Source organism: Zosterops lateralis (genome assembly GCF_965231275.1).
Source record: "Zosterops lateralis genome assembly, chromosome: 6".
NCBI lineage: Eukaryota > Metazoa > Chordata > Aves > Passeriformes > Zosteropidae > Zosterops > Zosterops lateralis.
Window position 1 is genome coordinate 26,110,561 of NC_139761.1, and position 16,099 is coordinate 26,126,659.

The following is a 16,099-nucleotide window of genomic DNA, read 5'->3' on the forward strand; positions in this document are numbered from 1 at the left end:
AAAATCAGATGAGGTCAGCATTAGAAGCATTTTGCCAATAGAGCAATCTTGGTACACCACTGTGGCAAAGCACTAAGCATGTAATCAGCTATATCAGCAAAGATCAGCTTTAGACTCATACAGGAAAGTCATCACTTTTTAGCAAAACAAGCAATATCAGTAAAAGAACAGTTTTGCAAGTAAAATAGTATATGTGTAGAGGTTTCTGCTGATGGATCTTTGTCCAAGTGGGATACTACATCACTTAGATAGCTCCAATTGATCAAGCTATACCAAAATATACTATAGACTTGGCTTGCATTCTGCTCTTAATCTTAGTTCAGTATTTCCCTCTGTACCTACTGAATTACAAAACCCATTCAATCTGCCAAGTTAGCAAAATATGAATGCCCTTTCTAGTATAACATCTAGCTCAATATATGGAGCGCAGCAGCATTCTTGATGTAAAAAAAATACTGTTAGACAAAGTAATGGTACATGCTGTACCAAAGCAAGTTACAACCAATCCACTGATGAGTACTGCTCACTGATTACACAGTGACAGGTGTACAGCCCAGTGCACAGTGTGTCTGCAACCCTGTGATGCTTCCAGACAGCCCCAGGACTACCAGGCTGCCAAACTCATTGCACCCTCCAGTCTGGTTACACAAAGTCTTTTACAGCTTGGAAATCTCTGCACTCTGTCCCTGGACTATCTATATGTTCTTCACTGGGAATTGCCAGTGGAGAGCATTCCCAGAAATGACAGATTTTTCTACAGAGGAAAAGGGAGCTGCACAACATCCCCTCTCTTCCAGCCATGTAAAGCAGGGTGTACAGTGGCTTACATGAAAGGATATGCAGAAGGTGACAGTGACACAGCAGCCTCTCCTAACACTCCAATGACCTTAGAGATAGCAAAAGTAATAATCATAATTAACAAAGTCCAGTGCAGTCACAAGTCTTGCAGGACTACTGCCGCAGGCAGTAAATGAGTCACTGGAATTTAGCAAGAGGGTGGAAAACTGTACAGGACACTTCTAGGGAAGGAGATAATTGATCAATGTATTGAAATTCAGTGGCACAAGAGCTGCACAAAAATGTGTACGGATCCTGGCTGTGAGTCAGCTGTGGAGGAAACACACTGCAGTGTCACAGCTAGCTACGGACAGCTACATGAAATTAATTCATTCAACTGCTGCTCCATTCCCCACAGTCCATTTAGCTGACTTTTGTGCAGAGGTAGGGGAATTTCACCTTTTATATAGATGCAGCTGGAAAGACTGCACGCAAATTATTCCCAGTACACAACACATACTCTAAGTAGTGCAGCCTGATTAAATGGTACATGATACAGCATCTTAAACTACTCTGCATCACAGTCTGTAATCTCAAAGATGGCACAGACCCAACATCGCTTATGAAACTGTAAGATGAAGTTCAGCGCGACTACAACAGGCAAAGGTACCTCCTTTCTTGGGTCTCGTGTTGCTCAATGTGCAGAAAATTTTAAGTGTGACAGACTACGTCTTTCCTTTTTGTTGACCAAATTTTTTGTTTGGTATCCACAAGAAATTTATTCCCTATTTAACAGAAATTATCGGCAAATCTTAATTATATAATTTTTAGTTCATATAGAACAGTGGTTTTCTTGTTATTTGTTGTTTTGAGGTTGGGTTGGAGTATTTTTTGTTACCTTTTTGGAACAGTAATAGAGAATCACTTCATTGCTAAAACAACTAAAAATTATCACCTGCCTATGGCACTTAGAAGTATGCTTTATGCTTCATTGTGTTTTTCTTTAAAATTATCAAATTTTCTTTCTTTTCAAAAGTATGTATTCTATGTGTGTGCATATATGTACATGTGCGAGTGTGCACATAGAACTTTTAAGCCCATAAACACCTGATTAATATTGTATAACAACAAAAGTAAAATTTCACAGAATGCAATGCAAATCTTGTTTTCTGTATACCAATTTGACATGCTGCAGACTTTGCTAAATTTTCACGTTTTAATTGGAGCACTATTTGTCTTAAAGGGAAAGCAAATCAGCATTTAATACTTTAAACTGACTATAGGTATCACTATCATAATGTAATTTTAGTGTGTTTAAGATAATAGTTTCTTTATAAATAAGTTCAAAATTAGCAATATGGCTGGATGTGAAACAAGAGCTGTGTCACTTTTGCATCATAAAACCCTATGGCCAGGTAGAAGAATTCATTGATTGTTAAATAACAACATAAAATAAGGCAAGATCAGCGCTGTGAAGGGCTTCTAAGTAGCCAAATAAAAACCCCAATATATAGAGCATGATTTTGTGGTTCCCATTTTGGGAAGTGGAAAGAAATGAGGAAAGAAATGTTAACCAAAAGGTCCATTTTCTGTAAACTCTGAACTTTTTTTCAATAAAGCCTTATGCTTGCCAATTTCATCATTTAATCTTCTAGTCATCCGAAAAACATATATTTCTAAACAAAAGCATCATTTGAAAAATAAATTTAAAATAACTTGTTAAGGAAGCAAACTAATGTAAAAGATTTTAGGGTTTCCAAACACTACCTATCTACCTATTTGCTCTTCTATTTAGATAAACACAGTCACTAAATCTGCTAACCATTTACAAATAATCTAGCTTTGTTTCCAGAAACAGCTTAAAAAAAAAAAAAAAAAAAAAAAAAAAAAAAAAAAAAAAAGGGGGGAATTCACTTGTAGCCATCACTACAAACACACAAATTTTCAAAGGAGAATTGTCTCTCTGTATTTCAACAACGTCACTATGCGAAACAAGCTCACATTAAGTTGAAAGAAGGCTGCAGCCATCTCATACTGCTGCAAGTAAAGAGTGTGCTCATGACTCACTGCCCCTGCCTGGTTGCAACTCATCAGTGCCGGCAGCCCTAATCTGCTCCCAGACATTATGAACCAGCAGCTCTGATATATGGATTAGATCTACCCCAAGTACTCCGTGCAGGGAAAGAACTCCATGAGCCCTTTATTCCCTATGGAGTACCTGTGCAGGAGAATAAATCAGTGATATGAAAGAAAACATGAAATCCTTCCCAGTAAAATTTGCAGATGACACAAAAGATAATAAAATGGTAAATAGCGGGGAGTTGTCAGTTCCACAGATTGCATGGCAGCCTGGGCTCACCTGAATAAGATGTGTTTTAACACAGCTGAGCACAAAGCTGTCTATCTCATAACTAAGAGCACATATTCCAAAGACAATATAATAAGCTAGAAGGAAGCATATGGATGATAGTGGATAACCAAATTAATATTAGCCTACAGTGCAATACCCTGGCTAGAGCAGTGAAAAAGATCCTTTGATGTACAAGGAAGTAAACATGGAGTAGCAATAGGAAAAGATTATATAAATCACTACTGATGTTGAGACAGAGAATCTTTCTATTTCAAACAGCATGTAACATGGTTCTAGTTTATATCTGTGATCCCCAAGCATTACCACAGGAATAACTAAAGGACTATACTAGTATTCAAACTAAAAAGCCTTTATCAGCTACAAGAAGCATTCAAATTCTGGAAAACTTGCCTTGCTAAAAATGAGAAACCTGTGTCAAAGAGGAGGATAAATGATTACTCGTTTACTGTCTACAGATATTTAAATGGAGGGGTGGGAGGAAATGAGAAGCATCATGAATATTAAAGGAGAACTTTTCAGCTTCTTAATGCTGGATTTTGCATGCTTCTGCTATATAAAATTAGAAAAATTCAGACAGAAAATAAGGTAACCAAACTAATAGTAAGTACTGTTCATCTAAAGAGAAACAGGATTTTCTTTCATCTGAAGTATTTATAATCAGTATTTTCCTTCTAAAAAGAAGCAGAAGTTGTAAGACTATGTCAGTATTTTATATTGTTATTTTAAAGCAGATTAAGACAAAAAGTTGGAAGTCTATCATTCAAAAGCATACCTAAAATGCTCCAGGACAGCTTTGTTACCACAACTCCTGCCACTTGTTTCAGCTTTACAGCAGGCATTTAGCTAGCTCCTTATATTTGTGGGACAATTATTTCCCCATTCCCAAGTTATGGAATGATCATTTAAGCTGTCAATAAGCCAAATACTCACTCCTTTCCCAAGTCATGTTTTGGATATATTTGGTATTAATGCTTCTGTATTTGTGCAAAGCAGCGAATTACAGAAAGAGCATGGGAAAAGTGAAACCTTGCTGAATACACAGAATAGCTCAGTCACAGATAATTTGAATTGATCTTTCCATTTCTGAAACCAGTAATATGACTTGTGAAAAAAAGAAAAAACAACCAGAACAAAACAATACAAAACCACACCATTAAAAAAAACCTTAAAAAACCCCTGTGAAATACAACAAAATTTCTGTTACTAAAAAATTATATTTTTTGAGTGCTGTCTTCTCAAATGCTCCAATCATCCAAGGATTAGAGGTTCAAGTTAATACTAGCCACTGATCATTAATCATTTTAAAGTACCACAGCTAATCTCACTTCTTACCCAGAGAAAGCCCACTCATGTCTTGTGTGTAAGGGAGACATTGGCTTACTTTTGAATGTGTTTTAAATTTGGTTAATAACACCTTTTCTCTTCCTGCAAAAGATCTCTAGAACACCTCTGAACAGACAGCCCACAGATATACTCAATGCTACACAAAGGCAAGAGCAAACATAGGCAGTGGTAACAAGGATAAAGTTTTCCCAGGCAGCTTCACACTGAGGCTGTAAGGATCAGGTCACTTATGTTAAAAGCCTGTCACACAAGTATAGCAATGGCTTCTCTGCTTTTGCTGATAGAGAATGAATTGGCTTATAAGCTTTCAGTATTTTCTGAGAGGTCAAATTTATGAAGAGGGGATAGCTAGAATCTTCTTCAAATACACCTATTCACATTGTGAGAAGTAAAATCAAGCTGTGAAGAGATGGGACATTGCTACAAAGTGAAATCCACTGTGGAAGAAGATGTGGCCTCTCCTTCCTGTTTTACTAGAGCAGAGCAATCTAAACAGCAGCTTCTTCAACTGTTCTCTCTTAAGTTGAGCCCTAAAACATGGGATCCTGAAGCCATCGTTGGAAAAAATGCTCATGTACCCTACAGCTTTAGCCTGAATAATAGTCCTGTTGTCTTATATCTTCTATGTTTTTCCTGGAGCTAAAATAATTGTTTAAAACTATCGTATCTTTTACTTAGCTATATAGCTTCAGATGAGTCAGAATATACAAACAAAATGTCTAAAAATTCTTATGTCTTTCTAAAGCAATTTATGTGCAGCACCACAACTAAGAAACAAGATGGAGAAAAATAGCAACTACTCAGCCATCATCAGAGCCTTTCTATGTGGCTTAAATGACTATACTGACCTGATCCAGCAGGCCCAGCTGCCAGGGGACCAGCTGGGGGTTTTACCCACTTTCACAAAGACATGGCTCTCCATTTGGAACCACTAGCTCCTCTTCTGCAGGGTTTTTACAGCTTTGTCCACGTTAATGTGATGATGCGCACTGCAGACCACTTCAAGCACCCATCTTCCCACCTTCTGCACCCAGTTGAATTCCCTCACTAGAAACCCCAGGTGAGCCTGTTAAAAGGTTTATATTCTTATTTGTGTTGACTAATATGGCCATTAGATTTCTCATGTAGGCAAACCAATCCTGCTTTTGTTTTATCAATCTGATAAATACATAAATCCAAATCCAAGCCTTTAAAGGCTGAATGGACTAGCTTAGGCTTGCAGTTCTTTTTCTCATTTGTAGAAATATTTATGTGTTTGATTTAATATGGAGTCTGACAAAAGCTTACTTTGGTCTATCAAGTTTGGACATTTTGAGCATTTACAGGCTCAGGATGAAAACGTGTGTGTAACCAAGCTACATGTTCCAGGAAAGGTTGCTCCCCTTAGACTGAAATCACTGAGCCTTCTTTCTATATTCATTTCACTAACTTAACTGAGAAATAAAAAGAGCTAATAAGACCATAGCTGTATTTGTGGGATTTAAATGAACTAGGTGTTTTCCTTACATCTTTATTCCATGCTCTTGATTTCAGAAGAAATAGCTTTCTGTAGAACTCTTCCCTGTTCTCTATATTCCTGAAGAGAGACATGACCTTTAAGTCTCCTTAATGTAGACAGAACAAAGTAAGGCAGAGATGATTCCTCCACCCTTGCTTGGGAGATAACACACAACAGCCACTACCCTGAAGGGTCATTTTGTGAAGTGACTTCCAGGCTGAGAACAAAAAAACCCTGAAATATCCTCTGCTTGTATTCAACAGGTCCCCCGCAGACAAGCAAAACTACTCTTTTTTGACATGCCAGTATTCTTTGTAATTTAACAACAAATAAAAAAGAGCATGGGCTAGTAGCTCTGCTCCTCTTCAGCTGTCTTTGGAAATCATCTACCCATGCTTTTTGTTCACTGTCTGACACTCCACAAAGGCAACAAAGAGTACAAACCAGGAGTGTCTGAGCAAACAGAAGAAAGCTTTTTCAGTCTGGGCAGAGGGAAAAACCTTGGCAGTTTGGTTATAACGAATTAGTTAGAACTGAACTAGAAATATATCTTTTTGTTGTCAATTTTGTTTGACATCAGAAAAGAAGAGCCTGGACATAATATCTTATTATGTGATAATACCATATTATACGTTGCTACAGCTGGGGAGACTGGAAGAGAAAAAAGGAAATATTCAGGAGTTGATAGACATCTGTATTCCAGGTCAGTAACTGATAGGCCTCTGGTTTTACCTCCATAGCTTGAGACAAATCCCTACCACTTGTGAACATAGAAATTACTTGTAATGATTTTGAAGCTTACTTTTTAAAGAGCATGTTTACATGTTTAGCAGACGTATGGCAACCAAGGTGGGCGACAATTTAGGAGAGGAGGAATCTGTTGTCTTTTGCCACCATCTTTTGAAATTGTATGTTCCACTTCATTCCAAGAGAGGGATCCAGCAGCAGCAACTCAGTTGCAAGAATATCATAAAGAGTCGAGAGGAATCTGTATAAGAACATTTACTATTTTTGTCCATTTCATATATATTAGCTAACATAACCATTAGGCCAGCTCCTCAAGAACTTCCGCCGCAAAAACCTGTGATTTTTTTTTAATAGTGTACTAGAATGTATTTACTAATCCATACTTTTACAAATGGTTATTTCCAGTATTCATTAGCACTAAAAATTGTTTATAAATGTTACCTCCCAAAGGTTTTCTGAAAAGTATTTTTGGCATAAAAGTTCATGGTATGATCCTTTAAAATTTTTACAGAAAGGATCAGAATATCTTGATTTCAACAGCTAAGTAGCTTTACACAAAATACTTTTAGCAGGTACATGCTTAAGCATAAGTCCAGAGTAGGCTCCCTGCATAATACCTCTTTTAATTTTAAAATGACTAGAGGGAAAGAAGTCAAGCTCCAAAATCCATGATTCTCTGTGCTGTCCTGATCTGTCTGGCCAGCCCTTAAAACTCCCTTAGCTTCCGGAATAAAGCAATTTGCTGTTTTGATCCCAGCCCAAAAATCATCCTGCATGAGAAAGGAGTTACACAGCCATTTCCAGTAACAGCTACTGGCATTTTTAGATCCATTCTTCCTTCCCCAACCTAATCAGGGGAGAGACTGAGCACATGAGATGCACATGAACATCTAGTACCAAATATTCACGTGTTTTGAAACACTAAAGGCTTTCAAAGTATAATGAAAATAGTTTGATTTTTTTTTTTGTCTTTATTAGTGAGCACTTTTCACCAACTTGTTATATTTTTAGAAATAAATTACTACAGTAATAAATTACCAAAAACATCCATTGAGAAGAAGACAGAAAGAATGCCTGAGAGACCTTAATGTGGAAGTAGAACCAAGAGAAAATTTCAGTCAAAAAGGACTCTATATTTCTCCAGAAAGATCTAGCTGTTAGCTTCCCAAAAAAATCCATGTTTTTTACAAGCAAGATGAACTGGGCTATAATACTGCATAATTCACATTTCAGGAATGACAAAACATATCAGAATCAACATTGTTTCACAGCCAGTCTGATTTTTGGATTTTGCCCTTTTTTTGGCAAAATAACTTTTTTTCAAATTTTTATTTTCAATTGCGAAGGAGGATCAATTATTTCATTTTGTGGGCATCACAGCTAGCTGGATTTAAGTATACTGACTATAAATTATATCTAATTTAAAAAAAACAAAATCAAGATAATCAGCTATATTGCAGCATTCAGAGTGAAGCCATCACCGTATTTAACACTCACGGCAAACTGTGCCAAGTTTTCTTATTTCCAAAGTTTCGAAATCTTGAAGTTGTTCTAAAAACTGATATAAATATTGCACAACAAATCTGTTTCATACGTTTAAATAAATGAATATATTTTTATGCTTACTGAATTTACAAGAGAAGCAAAACCACTAAAATTAAGTTCTGTGGTGACATTTAAAATCATATTACGTGTAGACTGCTTCAGTTACCCTGGACACTACTATTATTTAGAGAGATAGAAGGGAAAAGCCACGAAAAATTCAAAAAGTCCAGAAAGTATTTATCTACGTAAATCAGAAATAAGTCATATCTCACACCAAAAGTAGCCATTCACAAAAAAAAAGCCAAGCAAGAGGTCAGATTTTCATTTTGGCTCACCAAGTTACACTGATGCTGTAATTATTTTGATAAATCTAGATTGCTCTTTTCCTCTCCCTTCTGTAAACCAAAACGATAGTCTTCATTTACATCCAAGTAACAGCTTTTACTGATGTGGTTGCACCTATTACTAAGAGAAAAGATTCAGGAAACAAGCAGCAGGTTATAGAATCAGAAGAGGGAATAAGAGAATATGATCTAAAAAACTGTAATGAGTGTGATTGCCCTTACCAAAGAAATATTTTGTTTTAATGCAAAGTACAACTAATTTTTAGAATTTAAGGGGTTATTGGAAAATGAAATGTTATACAGAGGTTGATAATGGTAACACTGGTATACAAAACAGGAATATAGCTGAAGCATGAAAAGCAAACACTAAGTGACAGAATGCAGTTTCAAAATCCAGTGAGACAACAGAGAATTCATAATTCATTTGCAATATATTAATACAAAATCATCTGCAACACACCTGTCAAATATATACTCTTCGATTCTATGTTGAAATAGATAATTAAATCCTTGTTGCAGTAAAATAGAAACTTCACTGCTTGCAAAACTAACAGAAGTCAAGCCCTTTGCATTTGCCTGCCCAGAGCAATAGCATTTTTGTCAGAAGCACCAGTAATGATCTTGAGTTACACACAAAAGCAAGCTCAGTTAGGGCAACGGACAAAGGCAAATGACTGCAAAGAAAGAGGACTCAACTTCAATTTAACTGTCCTGTAAGGTACATACTAATTAGCTGCAAAGCTATGAAATCCTAGCTAGCATGTTAAGTCTGCTACATGACAGTATAATTTGACTTCTTAAAGGATTATGCAAATTACAACTCATCATTCCATTACATGACTGAAAAAAAGTGACAGCTAATTTATACATAACACACCTTTCAAATCCCTAAGATGTGAAGCACCTGTGCAATACATTTTGCCTAGATTTTCTAGTGCGTACACTCTTGTTTATTGCACTGTACAGAAGCATACCTAAGAGATTTAGTAAAGTCTTAGGGTTTTTTATTTGCTTTTTAGCTTTTAGAGCACAATCCCAAAGAATTAAACAACATACTTCTGTCCCTGCTGTAGAGGTTTTGCACACAAGAAGTGCACAGTTTCAACACACGTGTAATTTCGGAATAGCAGGAGAGCACGAGCACTAAATGCACGAGCTAGAGGCAAGACTCACACAGATTTCAACATACTTCTGGTAGGTAGATTCACAGTAGATTCCGTCATATCGGTAGATTTTCCTACATTCTGATTGGTTGGGCAGAGGATGCTGGACAGTTATTCTGTAGAGGCATCAAAAACAGATAGACATGACTAGAGGATCTCTACAGGTAACTGTAATGCAGGACAAATCAGTATGTTGAAATTGATTTTTTAAATTTTATTTTTAAATTAAATGTCTTTCTAATCTCTTTAAATCAACTGCCTTGTGCACATAACACCCACAGTTTCCACTTTTCAAAATTTGCACTGAGAGTAAACTAAACTTCAATTCTCCACAAGAATGGTGGTTTGTTTTTTTTCCCATCGAATAAAACTGGAAGAGGTATGGAATTTTATAAATCAAATTGATATTTCACATAGTTTGTATATATACAATAGTGCTTATAAAATTCATTATTTATTGTTTACTGTTGCAATCCTTCCTCAGGCAGAATATTCATTTATGTCAGCTGGGAGTTTGTCCAGACAAAGACCAAATAACCCTCCAATTTAAAATGTCAACAGCAATTCTCACATTTGCACAGAATGAGGATGTTGTGGTATTATGAGGACTGTGATTGAAGGTGCTCAGCACCATCTGAATAATGCCATATGTTCTCAGATCGACTGAAAGAAAATGAAAGTGATTGGCAGCAATCAGGAGGTGCGCAGCATCTTGTAAAATCAGGCCCTAAAAGATTTGTCAATCATTCTCTTATTCATCCCTCCCCAGCTCCCTATTAGCAGAAAATATAATTTGGCTATAAAAATTCAATGTTGTTTTTAAAATATACTTGGGAATTGCACACAAAACAGTACCCACCAATTTTCTTTTTTTTTTTCCTTCCTCTTCTCTGGAATAAAAACACATTTTAGATGCTTTTGTATCTTCCACAAATTAATACCTTTTTTCCTTGTAATTTAATGGTATTTCACTGGAGTCTGGATAAATTATTTGAGAAATTTTACAGGTTTTTCAAATGTAGAATTTTAGGCTATGATTTTTTTTTAAATTCTACTGAGTAGAGAATTATTTTATGTTATCATCAATTTTATAGTATTAACGTTTACATAGATCTGAGCTAATCTTGGTTTTTTAAATTGTTTCAACAGTAATTTGAGACTGCAGGTTTGAGAAAAAAAAATTAGTATCATTCTCCAGCTACAAGCTCTATGAGCAAATGGAAACTTATCTATTGTGGAAACTGAGGACCCTCCTCAACAAGGCTGCACCTACAATGTGTCAAGTGCAAACAATTTCATGTCTTTAAAGCCCTGGCTCCTTGGTCATTTAAAGCAGAAACCTGGTCTGAGCTGGCCTCAGCAGTGTTCCTGCCCAATGGGACCCCACAGGCAGAAGAGAGGAGATGACTCTGTGAGGACCAAACACATCTGAATTCTGACATATTCCTGCATTTACTAATTAAGACACTACCAGAGAGACTTACTTATTGTGATACCTGGGGCCTATAAATTAGACATTTAAGTACCATATACACCAGACAAGGAAATTTAAGTATCTAAAAATGGATTTAAAACACAAGTGCTATCTGCAGGGAACCACATCAGCAAGTACAAGAGATCTAAGAGAGTTTCCTTTATGTTGTGCGTGCACGAGAGACACAAACCTGTCGCTTTGGGTCATACAGAAATGACTACAAAGAAAATTCAAAGCTTCAAAATCTTCAGTGCACCACCACACTGGCTGGCAAAATGCCTAAATTTAACTCCTGGTGCCATTTTTTGTTTGGGTTTTTTTTTCTTTGTTTGGTTTTTGCTTTGTGATACAAGACTATGAGAGATGCCTGTTTTTACATGGCTTCAGTAAAGACATGGGAGAACAAGTCTCTCTGTGCCTCTCAGCCAGCAGATTCTCCAACATACATCTTCCACTGCTCCAAAGATTACTACAGACTCCAAAAACAAGACTTTAACTCCTTCTGCTAAAACAACAGCCTTATTAAAAAAAAAAAATCAGGATTCATTGGATGAAACAAAGTAAGACAGTGAGAGTATGTTGCATTAAGAGTCATTCAAAAATGCATAAGTAATCCTTGCAAAAACTATCAGAATCCTTCCCAGATGAGTGCCCTTATCACAGGCCTTCAGAATTATGCTCTTTCTCCCAATCACTTCTTTGGCCAAATGAGTCTGGAATAGAAATACTGGTTTATTGCTATTACTTGAGTAGTTATACAAGTACAGCAGAATACAGCTCACTCCAGAAAACTTTTATTCTGAAGTGGTTATAGTATTCTTCCGGAAGGTGGAAGATGTGGATTTGAACACCTTTGTGATTAAATAGGTCCTAAATAAGTAGTAATTTCACTGCACCAAGCCTGTGTAAAATACTTGTCAGCCAGCTTTTGTTCGGTTAGTTTGGTTTTTGCTCTTTTTTCAGATGACAGAGAAATTGGAATTTAAATTGAAATTAATTCTTTCATTTGAACATCAGGAAAGACTTTTTTCTGTAAGGGTGATGGAGAACTGGAACAAAGATGTTGTGGAGTCTCCACCAGGGAAAGAGTCAACACCCACCTGGATATGATCCTAGGCAACCAGGTGCAGATCATTGTTTTTGCAACCCAGAGGGGTTGAGCAAGAGATCCTTTCCATCCTCAGCCATTCTATGATTCAAGGCCAGATCAGATATTTGGACTGTGAACCACAAGCCTGCTTTACATCCAGTCAGAATTAGGTTGGAACTTTTTTGGAGAATGGGAAGCATCGAGGTGTGGGAGGAGTAGAGGTTGCATTTTGTTTATAAATCAAGCAATATATAAGGCTCTATAAACATCATAGCAGCTACTGTAAGTCATGGTCCAAGCCTTCCTCTGCACTGCACAGAGCTAGATTCCACTTCAGGACCAAGATCCTAGGAACTTTATTGGACCCAGCCAGTTACCCAATGCTCTCTAAAAATTATCTTTAACAAGTTATTTAACTCTCACCTATTCCCTCCCTGTTTCCTATTGAAACAGTAATAATAATAGAAAAAATTAAAAAATCATATCCCCCAACACCAAGCTAAGTAACACATCAATGTAAATCTCTTAAAATCCCATGGACTTCATCAAGATTGCATAGCATCTAAGTTAGCACAGAATAGGGCTTGTTGTGCTTAACCTGATAAATCAAACAGTCCTGAGACACTTCGGAACACATTTCAAAGTGAACGTCAGATTTCCAACTGCAACCTACAGCAATGATTGGGTAGAAAAGAAAATTCTTTTTTTCTTGTATAATGTTTGTCTCATTGTTAAGGTTTATTTTAGCATAGTAAGTGTATTTCCATAAATGGACCTTTATGCTGAATAAAAACTACGGTTTTATTCTAAATATTTAAAATCTGCCAAACACCATCACATGCATTTGCCCTCTGGCCCAAGTATTTTAGCTGTCATTTAATAGATTTGCATTTACAATTAATGATCATCTGGTAACTATGAGGCTACAGGTCAGAAACTAAAACTTCCTCACAGAACAGCTTATTTAGCATTTGTTACTTAAACAGACTAACAACAAAAACCCCCAAAAACAACAAGAACAAACCCACAAAAAAAAAAAGTTGCAAGAATTACTTACTAGGATTCAAAAAAAAAAGTTTACCAAGACAATCAGTCTTGGTCATGGGGTATTTTTTCCTCTCTAAAAAAAATAATTTTAGGCAATCTTCACCAAATTACTTTTGTTAACTTTTTTTACCACATTATGTCAGCAGATATACTCTCAGGTTCCACTTACAAAATTGATTTAGCTGAAGATAAAACTGTATATTGGCTATTTACTCTAGGTACTGTATATTCTTGTTCTATTTTATGCTTTGAAATTGATTTTTTGTATGCTTCTCTGTGTTAAAAATTAGAGCACTGAAGAGTATTTGAGTCTGATCAATTTGCAGTGGTTAGCTCACCCCAATTTTAGTTGAATTTTGACTGATTCGAGAGACAAACACCTATTCTCATGTAAGCTTTTAGACAGAGTAAAAGTTACCATTTCATTATAATGGAGACAAAAATTAGTCTTAGGTTATAACTATCTACTTCTGTACTGCAGGTTATTTTCCAAAGAAGCCAGAAACATACCAGATAAGATGCCTACAAACACTGCATGAAACATGATATTTCACTTAATATTTGTATCCACTATTCCCTTAGGGGGTGTGCTGGAAGATGATGATGCTGGGTGCACTTTCACACCTGACCTTGGTTTTTAGACATCCCACACTTTCCCTAAAAAGTTTTTAAAAAATCACCTCAGATGCGAAAGGATTACAAACTGCTGTGTTTGCACATTAGACAGTTCATCTTCATTTCTTTATGTGTCACTAAATTCTAGATGGATTCATCATAAAACTTGAGGTGGAACTTAAGTGCATTTACATACATGTGAAATGTGTAAGCTATGACTAATTTTAACTCACAGGGCAGAATTTAAATAATTAGTTACAAGAAGTCAAACTAAGGGAAAAAAGGAGGAAAGAGATGGTTAGAGGCAGAGTAGTAAATTGTTCCATTTTTGCAGGTAATCTAAATGCAAACTAGAAGCAACTTATCATGAGAATGGATTTTCCACCATCTGGTCAAATAACAGGGGATTTGTCTAGTGGCAAGCAAAGAATGGAATGATGTGAGAAAGATTAGCGGGCAAGTCCTACAGTTGGCTAAAATGTATTTTGTGCAAACAAGAACAGATGACGCCTTAACAATTACACCTGTCAAAAACTCCAGAAAGCAATCCATCTCTGAACAGCCCAGTTGAAAACAGGCTAGTTCATAACAAAATGAATTTTTTTAAACAATTGCCAGCCATAACAGTTTGATGCATGACAAGCTTAGGAAGTTACGTTCCATATACAACTGAAACCTTAACTAACTGGACCCCGCTTTTCACTGATAAGTAAGGTATTAAACTACATTTAAAAAAAAATTTAAAAAATAAAATAAAAAAAGAAATCTTAAGTGAAACAATGAAACAATGCAAATAGCTAATAATCTTGGAAAGCAAGAAAATTTAGAGTTGAGCCTGACATATAGACTCTGTATATTTCCAGTATGTCCTATGTGAATTGGTCCAAGAAGCAGTTTTTTAAAAAAGGCTTTTTTTGTGGGAGTCAGAAATACCAGGTAGTTTCTGGACTGGCACACCTTGCATAGAATCCAGACAGTTCCTAGAATTAAAGGTCTTTCTAAATATAGATGTGAAGCCTTAAAATTACTACCCTATATATTTCCTGCCAGAAGGGAGAATTCAAATAATGTTTTCTGTAGAGATAGGATTTCTTTCTTCAGAAAAGATACAATCTCAAGGTGCAACAATATTTTACACCAATTCCAAGGTGATTTTCTTTAAAATTAACTGTTTATATATACACCTAATGTTTCAGCATCCAAACTTGTCATGTACTTTCTTTTTTAAAAAGTCATAGTTCCCTACAGAAGATGGAGATTATAGCTCATATATCTATTTGGAATGGATGGTGACACAAGACTGTCCCAGAATTAATTAAGGTTTTTGTACTGTTTGGTCTCTGGCTTTCAAAAATTCAAGCAGAACTTGTTACTTCATTAAGCAATTTAACAAAGTGATTTCATGAAAGAGTTCACAGAAAGTCAACCTAATGTACTGCTGTCAGCAGACTTTAGCAAGGCAAATCAGAGGAGAGCTTGAGGGGCTGCTTTCTTCTTCCTCTTAAAAGACCATGGAGATGATTTGGGGTGGTTATTCATCTATTTTGAATTTTTTCTCTTGTGAGAAAAACAAAGAATAGCATTTTGACACACTCCAAATTCAGATGGGACAGAAGAACAACCATGGAGCAAATGACAATCAGCATTGTATGTATGCTCTTGGTCAAAGACACAGCTGGGTCAGAGGCTCCCTGTTGTCTGGATGAGAACTCATTGAATGCAACATGGGCAATAGGAAAAATACCCAAGTATTCTAATTGCAAATTTCACAGTTAGGACTTAGCTGACAGCTCTTACTCAGGATGGCAATTTGAAAGTTCTTCTGGGTTCTGGAGCTCATTTTTGTGGAGACTTGGTAGGCTGTAGTTAATTTTTCCCCCTGCCTCATTTTTGCATAACTGGTAAGGTCAAGATCTGAGTTGTCAGAGTTAAATTTAATTTCCAAACACTGATATAGTTATACCCATAAAATATTTGAAAATAAAACAGAAATCATGCAAGATACACCTTTCTATTCCTTTTGTTCCTGTCTCTTAAAAATTCCAACATAATTCTTGGCAGAGGTCAAGGTGTTACATTTAACC

The 16,099-nt window shown here is 36.2% G+C and overlaps 1 protein-coding gene across 6 annotated transcripts in view; it reads right to left on the reverse strand.

The window, feature by feature from the left end:
• NPAS3 (neuronal PAS domain protein 3) overlaps positions 1-16,099 on the reverse strand; it is a gene marked incomplete at both ends in the record, with an annotated part of 580,623 nt that overhangs the window by 492,217 nt on the left and 72,307 nt on the right. Inside the window, one exon of one of the 6 annotated variants that reach the window (XM_083863224.1) lies at positions 9,816-9,905. The exons of the other annotated variants lie outside the window; for them this stretch is intronic. Coding sequence (XP_083719350.1) covers positions 9,816-9,905 — 90 coding nt within the window. The remainder of the gene's footprint in view (positions 1-9,815; positions 9,906-16,099) is intronic. 6 annotated transcript variants of the gene reach the window in all.